This window comes from Amblyomma mixtum, chromosome 1 (assembly GCF_055824585.1).
Source record: "Amblyomma mixtum isolate Tamu chromosome 1, ASM5582458v1, whole genome shotgun sequence".
Classification (NCBI taxonomy): Eukaryota; Metazoa; Arthropoda; class Arachnida; order Ixodida; family Ixodidae; genus Amblyomma; species Amblyomma mixtum.
In genome coordinates this window covers 4,813,210-4,825,158 of record NC_143012.1, presented here as the reverse complement: position 1 = coordinate 4,825,158, position 11,949 = coordinate 4,813,210, and the positions used below count along the sequence as shown (strand labels likewise).

At 45.4% G+C, this 11,949-nt stretch overlaps 1 protein-coding gene across 5 annotated transcripts in view; it reads right to left on the bottom strand.

The window, feature by feature from the left end:
* Window positions 1–9,074: 9,074 nt before the first annotated feature.
* The window catches only part of LOC149365314 (uncharacterized), a 101,540-nt gene continuing 98,665 nt past the window's right edge, over window positions 9,075–11,949 (bottom strand). For all 5 annotated transcript variants that reach the window (XM_089541907.1, XM_089541911.1, XM_089541910.1 and 2 more), the window contains one exon: window positions 9,075–11,270. In XM_089541907.1, coding sequence (XP_089398033.1) covers window positions 11,031–11,270 — 240 coding nt within the window. In that variant the 3' untranslated portion in view covers window positions 9,075–11,030. The remainder of the gene's footprint in view (window positions 11,271–11,949) is intronic.

Here is an 11,949-nt window from a genome sequence, read left to right as displayed (position 1 = left end):
CGCCACTCTGAACACTCGCTCTTGCACTTGTGCCACGTGATGCATCACGTGATTTGCTCTGGCTGAAGTCTTGAAACAATAGAGATGAAACAAAGCTAAACCTTGCCCAACCATGCTTAACACAGCTTTCGCCCTGTATATCCTGGATCAGCTCAGTTGAGCCACAGCCACTTTTTTCGTGGATTTTTCGCTCACGATCAATGATGCCCACATCGACGACACAGACGGCGACGCCGGGTTTTCTGCGACACTAGCTCCTAACGCTATCGGGTTAAAAGAAAGCAGTGGTTGATGTTACTGGCAAGGTCTAACCTCACCTGAGCACAGATAATTAACTGGCTCATTCAATCTCCTATTGATTCCTTCATGCATTGATCCTTCCCTCGCCTCCTTCCTTGTTCCAGTCTTCCTGTGCACAGCTGTGCAAGATACTGCGTCGAATTCAGAGCTGAAGACGATTAAGGAAGCTCTGCTGAAGTCTCGGACTGCCACTGTGCATGAACTAATTTACTTTGCTTCTTTTTTTTTTTGCTACGAATGCAAAGCCCTCCCACAATCTGCATTTCTTGCTGCGCATGAGGTACGCAATGAATGCTGTGCCAAGCTATGCCAATCCGCCATTCCAAAGGAGACGCCTATACTGATTGCAAAGGAGTGGAGAACGTGCGACGCAACAAAAACACACAAAAAAACTTGACATGCATGACTTGAAACGGTGGTGCGGCTGAAGCAGAAATATGTTTCCTGCGGTTTCCTACAGAAACCCCTGTATGTCAACGAAGGTATAACGTTCCTTCCTTCACTGCTTCTCAATCTGCTTCATATTCCTATACTCCAAACAGACCGAGATAACATTGTTAACTTACCCTCCAACCAACAAAGGGACGCCAGCCACACAACTGTCACCCAAAAGCCCATCCAAAACCCATTTAAACTGCCATCCAAGATCAACGTTACTGTTGTACAGGCGAGCCCTGCAGTGAAGACGTAACAGTTACCGCAAACTGTGGACGCAAATTGGGCGATAAATAAGGCGCGCGAGGCCTAGGATAGATCCTTGCATTAAAGAAAGTGTTCGAGCTCAAACCTCCGACCCAGGGGGTCAAGGCAAACACATATTTCGGGGGCAGGGCTGGGGGGGAGGCGAAGCAAAATGACAAAGCGACGCACACCCTTCACAACACCCCCGGGCCTCATCACGCTTGCGACAGCCCGTCTCTCCCCATCGGCTCCGGAATTGCGAGACTCCTTTAGCAGCTTCCTCCCGCCGTCTCGTCCTGTTGGTACATCTCCTTCCTGTTGTTTTCCAGGACGGCGCGCGACAACGATTGTTCCAAAGCGGGTTCGACGCGCCGCCGGCGCAAAGCCCTATCGGATCGCGGCGACGGACGTCGACGATCATTGCCCCGTTAAAAGCCGCCACCGCCCAGCGACGCCGATGCCCTGGCTCCGAAGAACTGTGCAGCACGGCAAAAGTTGGAGCGCAGTTCAGCCAATCAAGAATGCCAGACTCTCGAAGCTCGTCGCTCGCGAAGTCACAGCCCCTCGTGATCGGGCCAGCGCCTTCATCTTCGTACCGTTAGATAGCAATACAGACTGACAGACAGATCGATGCATAGGTCAGATTAAATTATACAGACATATAGTAAAGTTAGAACGAATAGATAGGTTGGTTTTATGGTTTTATGGGGTTTAACGTCCCAAAGCGACTAAGCTATGAGAGACGCCGTAGTGGAGGGCTCCGGAAATTTCGACCACCTGGGGTTCTTTAACGTGCACTGACATCGCACAGTACACGGGCCTCTAGAATTTCTTCTCCAAAGAAATTCCAGCCACCGCGGCCGGGATCGAACCCGCGTCTTTTGGGTCAGCAGCCGAGCACTATAGCCACTGGTGCTCGGCTGCTGACCCAAAAGACGAATAGATAGATAATACATATATGTTTTATCAGATAATACAAACCGATAGATGTACAGATAGGTTACATTACACAATACAGACGGACAGACAGACAGATAGGTTGTACAGAGAGGGAGGCTAACCTTATATTAGATGATGATGATGATGATGACAGTGGATTTTTATGGCGCAAGGGCATCTGCGGCCAAAGAGCGCCATGGCACAAGGTATTTTCGTTTTGCTCAAGGTGGGTTCAAAGACCCATTGCCCAAGAATTTCACCCTTATTAAGCCGAGCACCAGGCCAGGGGAAGCTTGCACCCTATCTATCACCGGTGGCTACCCGGCCGCACTGGGGATCGAGCCCCGTACTTTCCGCATGCGAGGCGGATGCTCTACCACTAGGCCACCGCTGCGGTGCGAACCTATAGACGGTGCGAACCTACAGAGAATACAGACAGGTAGAGGGATAGATGCACAGGATAGACTAGATTTTACGAACACTTGGATAGATAGGTAGCTAGAAAGATTACTATTGTTAGATCATAAATAAGACAGAGATAGATAGGTTAGATAATATAGACAGGTGACATAAATAGTAAAGACAGGCATAAGGATAGCCATACGTTAGGTTGGGCAATAAATAAGTATTAAAGTACCCTGTCTGCAAAGATAGACACCCAGCTAGACTGGTTAGATTAGATCGTACAGATAGACAGAGAGAAAGGTTAGTCTTAGATAATGCATGCATGCAGGCAGGCAGTATCCTCTTTAGATTGGATGCAGCCAGAAAGTCAATATCGCAACTGGCTGCCTCGTCGCACGCCAGCAGCAAATATCTAGTGGTGAATGTTTTGCCAGAGGAAATAGTCTTACAGACTGCACCTTTTATCTCAGATGCGATAAATGTTGTTTGATCCGTAGGGCGCTTTAGTTATGGTAATAACACATTAGGGGCACACCTAAACTCCGCATTGAATGTATGACGCAGGAACATCAATAGTTATTTCCTGGTTTGTTTACCGCTTTATACCGCTTTATAGTCACACACTCCTTAGCATACACCAATAGGCATACTAGACCACGTGGTGGCGCTTCCTCCGAACGTCCGCTCCAACGCTGTAGCGTTAATAAATCAGATGCATGCATTAACAGTCGCTCGCCCGGAGCCACCTCAAGAGTCCCTGAAACGCTGAAGGTAGCACACTTTGTCTGTGCAACAACGTGCAGCACTCACGAAGCCAGATCCTTCCCCGGCCAGTCTGAGTTTAGCGCAGCTCTTCGCACTCGCGATTCGCTGAACGTAGCCGCATGCCTGCCAGTGACGACAGCAAACGATACGATGAGACTGGAAAAAGCTCGGCTTCGCTATCGCGGACCACCGTTGCAAACGCTCCAAAAAATATCGATTTCGCACTCCGGGTCACTAACAAAGCTGAAGACGGGTCCGCACTTTTCTAAGCGCAGCACGGTTTCAGACGCAGCGTCGCGCCGCAGCGCACGAAAGTCAACCGTCGCCCCTTGGACAGCTGCTTTCGGTAATTGACTAAAGCCCACACCGTCGCCGCCGCCGCTTCGTATAAAGCAGCGCGGGGTAGAGATTTCCGAAAGTTGACCGGTATAGAGAGCGGGCAACGCGTGGCTAATGCAACTCTGTTGTCCGGTCAAAGGATTTCAAAGCAGACGCCTGGGGACGCCGGTCAATCCTTATCAGTTTCTTCTCGGGAAAACTCTTGGCGAAACGCGGCGCCAACAGCGAAGCGGTCTTTGAACAGCGAAGTGGACTTTGTGAGGCGCTTCGACTTTCGACAGCCGTTTCCAGGATGTAGCCTAATTGAGCGAAAATGAAGGGAAAAAAAGAGGAAGGCACGCGAGCGCAAGCTTGAGGCGCTGCCTCTTTCGCACTGTGATCTCGTGGAAAGGCCACGTCGCAAAAGGTCTGCATTGTTCGATGCTAGGCTGATAGACAGCGGCTTCCTGGCATGTTAGCGTGATAGTTTGATGTAAGCGACAGTAGGACGTTTTGTGACGTCATAGAGGCACTGCGCGTTCGTGTGTACCTCTTTTGTCGTTCGCAGAGCCGAAAACCACTTCGCTGCAGATTTTCTCTTCATGTGCACAAACCTCGCCGGCAACATTGTCAAACGGGCTAATGGACTACAGTGGCTGTTTGGGCTTGATGGTCAGTGAACGTGGTTAAAAAATGCAGCGCGAAAAGACAAGGACAAGGAAAGTCCTGTCCACTTCTTCCTTTGTCCTTGCCTTTTCGCGCTGCATTCTTTAACCATGGGGTAATGGATGCCGTGCGGTAATCATGCAACGCTCAAGTCCGTTTCAGAGTGAAATATACGGAGATTTCGACAAATAAATTTTCAGAAGTGATTGCCTTTGGCAGAACCGAAAACTGGGCGAGTTGGTGAACGTTCAACATTATGTACAGCGCGATAAACAAGACAGAGGAAGAAACACGCAAACAAACAAGCGATGACTATCAACTGAAAATTTTATTAGGAAAAACTCGTGTTTATAAAGGCTTCAACCCAGCACGCGCCTTCGAACGATGCGCACGAGGCTTCGCACAACAAGGGTATCTATGCGGAGGGGTGACGTTTAGCCCATCCACACGCCATACATGCACGTGAAAGCGCACTGCCACTCTGCCCAAACCGCGCTCCACAGATTGCAGTTCAATGTATGAAGATGCGTACAAGCCTACGCAACGACGAGCGCATTCACACTGCATCCGCACCTGCGGCAAGCTGACGGTTCTTGGTCTTCGCGATGGAACGAAGACGAAGGCAACTGTCGGGGCTCGCTTGCGGGGTAGGACATGATCCCATAATGCCTGCTTTTTCCTTATGGTGGCCGCTACAAACTCAGCCAACTAAGGACACCGCTACTGCAGTACTCTCGAGATCTGGGTTGACTGGGTTTCATTCACTTCGGAAGAAACGCAGAGCTTCCGGCGAACACTGCGAAAAGAAGCACCGGTGCCGTTGCCGTGTGTGCTATCAAGCGGCACCGCTTAAGAAGCGAAGTAAACCTTCTTGGGGATCACGGTTTATCGGGCGCACGCCACCGAAATCAAAACAGCCCTACCAGTACACGTTCTACGTACAAGACCAATCAAACCATTCTCTCTGCGAATGCTGTTGAACCGGAAATATAATGCCCTCTTTGCTAAGCTCGTTTCTGCCAGCTCTGAAATAATGTACAAACAGCCCCTATAAAAATGGTCTATATATATTGTGATTAGACTCGGTTGCCTTCCTATAGATATTTCCTTTTGTGTATTCATAGTCTATAGACTCAAAAAAAAAGTCTGCTAAAAGTTTATGACCATAACTATACATGTTGTCAATAGACTGTGAATAGGATTTTCATTGCCTGTAGACTATAGTCGGTGTTATTTATTTAGACTTTAAAGATATAGATATGCCTGTCAACGGTCTACAGACTGCCTAAAAAACTTTTTGTAAGGGATGTAACTAATCTGAGGTGTGTCCTATGTTTTCGCTCACCGCACCGCTTTCTTGTCCTCCGCCCTGTGCCGTGTTGAAAATCATAGTGAGGTAAGTACACTCAAGAAACACACATACCTACCTGCGAAGCAGTGCTTTATTTTCAGTTGAGACACCTGGAATGAAGACACCGAACGGATGCTCCTTGCACAAACAAGGTAGCCTACATATTGATGTGAATCTAATGTGATGTGAACTGAATCTGACAGGAATGCATCCAATGGGTCAGTTCCTTCGACCACTGCTGCCGGCACAACAAATTCAATGACACAGGATCCTCACTGCACTTTCAGAAAAGTTGTCACAAAGATCGCAAGCATTGAGAAGAACAATGAAGACAACTCCTCGTTCCAAAACATTGCCTAGCGGGCTGACCCTCCCCCTGAACCCACTGTGGTGATCTGTGCAGTAGTGAAAAGAAAAGAACAATGGTGAAAAACATAAGGAAGTGCCACTTAGCAACAAAAAAAGAATGACATTTGTGTTTGGCTTTGCAGGTCTCAACCACTGCTTTGTTATTTTATTATTTATTTACAAAATACTGCGGACACTGAGTCCAAGCAGGGTGGGCGAACAAAGTCAATCAAGAGACAAAAAAAACGCAACATTTCAAAAAAGAACAACACAATATAGAAAAATATAATTGGTTAAAACTCTTGGGATAATGGTTTAACTAGCTCATTCCAATCTGTTATTGTGCGTGGAAAAAACGAGAACTTGTAAGTGTCTGTTCTAGCGAATATAGGGGTTAGAGAACTGGGATGGTGTTGACGAGTTTGTCTGGTTGGTGCCGGCGTTAAGTATGATGAGGGATCCAAACCAAGTTTGTTATGTAATAAAAGAGAAATAAATTGTAACCTAAGCTTTCTTCGCCGATGTTCAAGTAGTTCAATTTTATTAATCTCCATTAAAGTGGTGGGGGAGTCAGACCTTGCATATTTATTAAAGATAAACCTGACAGCTCTTCTCTGTATTCTCTCCAGATTTTTTACGTTAGATTTAGTATACGGGTCCCACACTATGCATGCATATTCGAGTTTAGGTCTAATTATTGAAGAATAACAAAGTAGCTTAATTTTAGAAGGAGCATTTTTTAGTTTATGTCTTAAGCAGCACAATTTCCTAAATGCCGCAGAGCAGATATTGTTTATGTGCAAGTTCCACGATAGATTGCTACTTATTGTTACTCCTAGGTATTTGTAGTTGGATACTTGTTGAAGAGGGAGAGAGCCTAATTTATATGTGTAGCTATGAAGTATGGTTTTTCGGGTTATCGGCATATATACACTTTTGTCAGCATTCAGAACCATGCCCCATCGGTCGCACCATTCAAAAACGTTGTTCAAGGCACTGTCCAGGTCACTTTGATCCTCCTTATTTGTAACTTCTCGGTATAGAATGCAATCGTCAGCAAACAATCGAATATGCACTGGTGGGTTAACAACTTGAACAATATCATTGACATACAAAAGGAAAAGCAGAGGACCCAAAACACTTCCTTGGGGAACACCGGATGAAACTGGAAGAGAGCCCGAACGTTGTCCACCCACTTCAACAAACTGTTTGCGGTCTTTTAAGTATGCAGTAATCCATGTCACTAAAATATCAGGAATGCCAATTTCTTTCATTTTAAAAATTAGTTTATCATGAGGAACTTTATCAAATGCCTTGCTAAAATCCAAAAATATTGCATCGATTTGGCCTTTATTATCTATACAAGAAGCAAATGAATTTATTACTGTAATTAGCTGTGTTACCGTCGAGAATCCTTTTCTGAACCCGTGCTGGAAGCTAGTTAGCACGCGATTTTTTTCTAAAAATTCGTTCATACAATGTGCAACTATATGCTCTAATAGTTTACAGCACGGGGACGTCAATGATATGGGGCGGTAGTTCTGCAAGAAAAGACGGTCTCCTTTTTTATAAACGGGAACAATTCGGGCTGTCCTCCAGTCATCAGGTATTTTACCTATTGAGATTGAAGCGCGAAAAATTATTGCAAGGAATTTAGCCAGAGTTTCGGCATAGCGTCGCAGAAATGCGTTTGGAATGTTGTCAGGCCCACATGACGTTTTGGTTTTTAGGTTCAACAGCATGGAAAGGACACCAGGGTAAGTAATAAAATTCACTTCGGCGGGATAATACACTCGGCTATTGTCGGTACATGAGCTCGGGGCAGAAAATACACTTTGAAAATAACTATTAAAATGCTGAGCAATAGCCTTTGGATCACATACCGCAGTGTTGTTCACCAAAATTTGTGTAACTGCTTTCTTTTTTTCACTAATATAATTCCAAAACTTACTTGGCTCGGTTTTTATAAAGTTTTGAAGGGATGTGTTGAAGAAATAGTCCTTTGAATCACGTAAGGCACGTGCTAGATTGTCCAGTAATTCCCTCAGCACATCAGGATCTGCGCGTTTTTTCTTGAGCCGTTTTACCCTTCGCCTCATTTGAATTATATTGCGCGTCATCCATGGGGTTTCCTTTCTTTCTTTTTTGTGCCTGTTTGGTACAAAAGTATCGATACAATACAAACAGATTTTTTTAAAACTGTCCCAGAGTGCGCAGACATCGGCGTAATCGAAATCAACAAGGCAAGTTTCAAGATGTTCAATGACAGACGCGTCGTTGGCACGCGAATAATCTTTAAAGTAACGTGAAGATGAGTGTTTCTGTTTTGTTTGCCGTACTAGAGGAAATGAAGCACTAACCAAGTGGTGGTCAGACAGACCTTGTTCTACAGAAACAGTAAAATTCACAATGTCGCGAGGGACGAACAGCAAATCTAATATCGAATTCGTGGAACCGACATTACGGGTTGGTTCCTGAACTATTTGCGTCAGGTTGTGGGTAAGCATTATTTTAAACAATATGTTGGCTTGCTTTGTGCAAGCACCGAGACACTCAAGAAGTTCCCAATCCACACCTGGCAAGTTGAAGTCACCCATCAATAAAATTCTACTGTTTTGGTACTGTAAGAGATGATTTTCTAGTTTAGTTAAGTAGTCGGTTCCAGAACTAGGGGGTCTATAAAGAGCATATAAAACAAAGTTTTGTCCCCAACAGGAGAGTTTCACACATAGGCATTCGATATCATGTACGTCATCTTGTAAAACAGCTTCAATTTGTTTCTTAATTAGGACAGCCACTCCACCACCCCTAGATTCCCTGTCTTTTCGAAATACAGTGTAAGAAGGAGGGAAAACGTCCTCATCATTCACATCACTGTGAAGCCATTATTATTTTTATACCTCATGCATCTGGCGTACTTTTCTGTGCTTGTCAAGTGTTACTGGCCTTTTGATTTTTTTCTTAGGCAGAGCAGGACCCTGCTATCTAATTGATGCATTGCATAATCATTGTGACTTTATAACTGTTGATGTGTTCACCAACTGCCAGGTCAGCCAACAAGTGCTGCGTCCTTAGGCTGACCAGCAGACTTATGTGCATGAAAAACTGGCAAATAAACTCCATTGTGTTGCAATGTATTGTATAGTACTGCAGTTTATTGTATCAAGAATCTCACCTTGCTGCCCTCTCTCAACAGTGGTTTCTGTCGACTATGCACAGCCCTCATGTCCTTTACAGAATGGGGCGAAGCTTACTGTCGACACAGTACGACCAAGCAGGTACACCTCGCAATGCAATATGATTAAATGTGCAATAACTACATTTATTTTTAAGTCACACATACACACCACAAGCTTTTGCACGGACATGAAATGAAGCACTGAACCCAGAATTCATGACTAGATCAGTAAAATAAGGAACATGTCCCAGTAAATGTGTTCATCGTACACAGAGAAAAATGAAACATGTGACAACGTCTCCAACGCCGCAAGACTTTCATTAACATAACGTCCTGGCACACCCATAACTATAATTACAATTTGGAAACAGTCACACACGTGCATCTCAACACTGCAATGGAATAAAATATTACATTAACGGTAGCCCTTCAGTGCCAAAGAAAGACAGCGTTTTGAACGACTCTGACTGCAGGATTCGCCGAGCCTATTTAGACAGGTTGGGTCAAGGCTGTACCTGTCCTAGATAATGATCGAAACCTCCTCTTGTAGAATAATTTCTCCCGGTTAAACCCTAACAAAGCACTAACAAATTGAATTTTCGAAACAAAACAAGCACAGCCCATTTACCAAGGAACTTCGATAAAGGCACGAAGGCCCTATGAAAGGTTCACCTGGCACAATGGCATATGAACAGGCACATATAAGAAAAATTATATGACCTAAGTATGCAAAACTGTGAAACAAAGTTTTGTTTGCAATAGGCACGGGAGCTATTCAAGAGAAAATGCTTCAAGAGAAATCATCACGCTACAAAAGGCCCTAGTCACGAAAACTAAAGAGCCTTCTTTTAAATTCCTCAGTCTTTAATATTCTTTTATATGCTCTTTTATAACATGCGATGTACTCTACAAAAAAAGTCTGATGCGCCGAAGTGGCAGTGGCAAAAAAACTACGCGTCATTTTTTCTTCATGAATTCACCTAATGCAAAGCTGCACGTTTGTTGCTACGCTGATCTACACCAGCCAAACAACTATAAAGAAACAAAACAAAGTTTCCGCGCTACAGCAGAAACGTCTCGCAAGCTGGATCGCCAGTATTTCGGACATTGCAGATACAATGAACACACGAAATTTCGGCAAAACTTTGGGCTGGTATAACGTAAAGAGTTCATTTTGATTCTATTCTTTCTTTTTTCGCCTTCAATGGTTCGCTAAATGGACGCCACACCCTCGGCACTGCTGGGCCAATGAACAAGAAAAACTTTGGGGTGTGGCATCGTATTAGCCAATCACAAAAAGCGAACAAAAACTAAAATAGAGCGGAAATGGGATCATTAAATTACTCTGGCTTTGAAGTCCGTCGAAGGACCTCAAGCATACACCTGTTTGGAAACAGATGTTCGACGTCACTCAACGCCACCAGCTGATCTTTTGAGAAGCAAGCCCTTGAATACCCTTAATAAATGCGCAACATGACATTGAAATAAAACAAGCTAGCGGCCGCGTGAACTGCACAACATAAGCAAATGAGAAAAGCACGCATCCTGTGAATTATACTTTTCACACCACGCTCTTGGGGCTCAACGCCACAGAGGCAGAGACACTGCACTGTGGTCCTTTAAGTTAAAGTTCAATAAACAGTCAACGAGAGCTGCACTTGACTCTGCAGGACCTTCTAAGAATTCAAAAAAGACTTCTGTGTTTTCAAGGAAAGCAGTAGAGGATAGGGCCAGTGGGGCACATGATGGCACACACACATGCACACCAGGTCAATGGCGAGCAACCCGCTTGGAGCTCCACACAGAGGGTTCTTCTGCAGTCAGATCATCAGATACTGCTTCGTGTCGGACACTAAAGGTGTAAGAGTGGAATTTCAGTCCTGTCATCCAACACACACACACCGACACCTGGCATCAACAGAATTCACCACCGACAGCACTGACACTACAGACAGCATTTTTGTACTTTGTAGGCAGTGTCCGCCCAGCCACAGTGGCGGCTGCATGGCAAACGAGGGCAAGAAAGGACAAGCGATTCATCGAAGACAAGCTGCCGGCTCCCTCGGGGGCTTCCTTTTTTTAAAACATCTTAGGCCGTGAGTATCGCCAGGAATCCACCACATTATTGTGTCTGGCCATCTCAATGTTGTGCCTGGCAGCGTCGTTCGAGTACACTGGCCTCGGAAAGCGATGGTGTTGCTGGGTGACGTCACGCCGGTTGAGGTGCAGAGGGTTTAGAGGAGGGTAGTCGCCAGTGGGACTGAAGCAACGCCGAGCACCTCTCCACTCTGCCGGCTCGGGGTTCGGAAGCAATTCCTCCTGTGGGGAGAGGGCAAAGGAGAAAGAGAGAAAAGCTCAATCAACTCGCATGTCCCATGTCGAGGCTACAACGCCAAGATTTGTAATAAGGAAGTAATTACTCTAGAAGAGTGCGGTGAGGGGCTAGTTGGTACGACATTATGAGAACAAAAGTAACTGCGCAAAAGGACGGGACAAGAGAAAGAGAACCACACGGGACAAACGCAGACTGACAACTGATTTATTCCACCTACTCCATTTATTCCTACTACTATTCCTACTACATTTATTCCACCTACTATTTATTCCACCTATTCCACCTACGAGTAATTACTCATTGGCATCCACCCGAGCGCAGCCATACGGCTACAAAGGAAAGCTATACAGCTTTCTCAGAAACTTCGTAGTTAAAGAAAAATTCGTCCTGGTCCGGGGTTCGAACCCAGGACCACCGCTACACCGGAGCAGTGGTCCTACAAATCTACTCCACCTTGGGGGATTCCCCTAAAAAATTTGACCAACACAGTTCCCACTTCGAGTTATTGATCAATTCGCTCTCGTCCTGCCATAAGCTTGCCGTCCTGGTTAGCTCAATTGGTAGAGCGACTGCTCCGGTGTAGCGGTGGTCCTGGGTTCGAACCCCGGACCAGGACGAATTGTTCTTTAACTACGAAGTTTCTGAGAAAGCTGTATAGCTTTC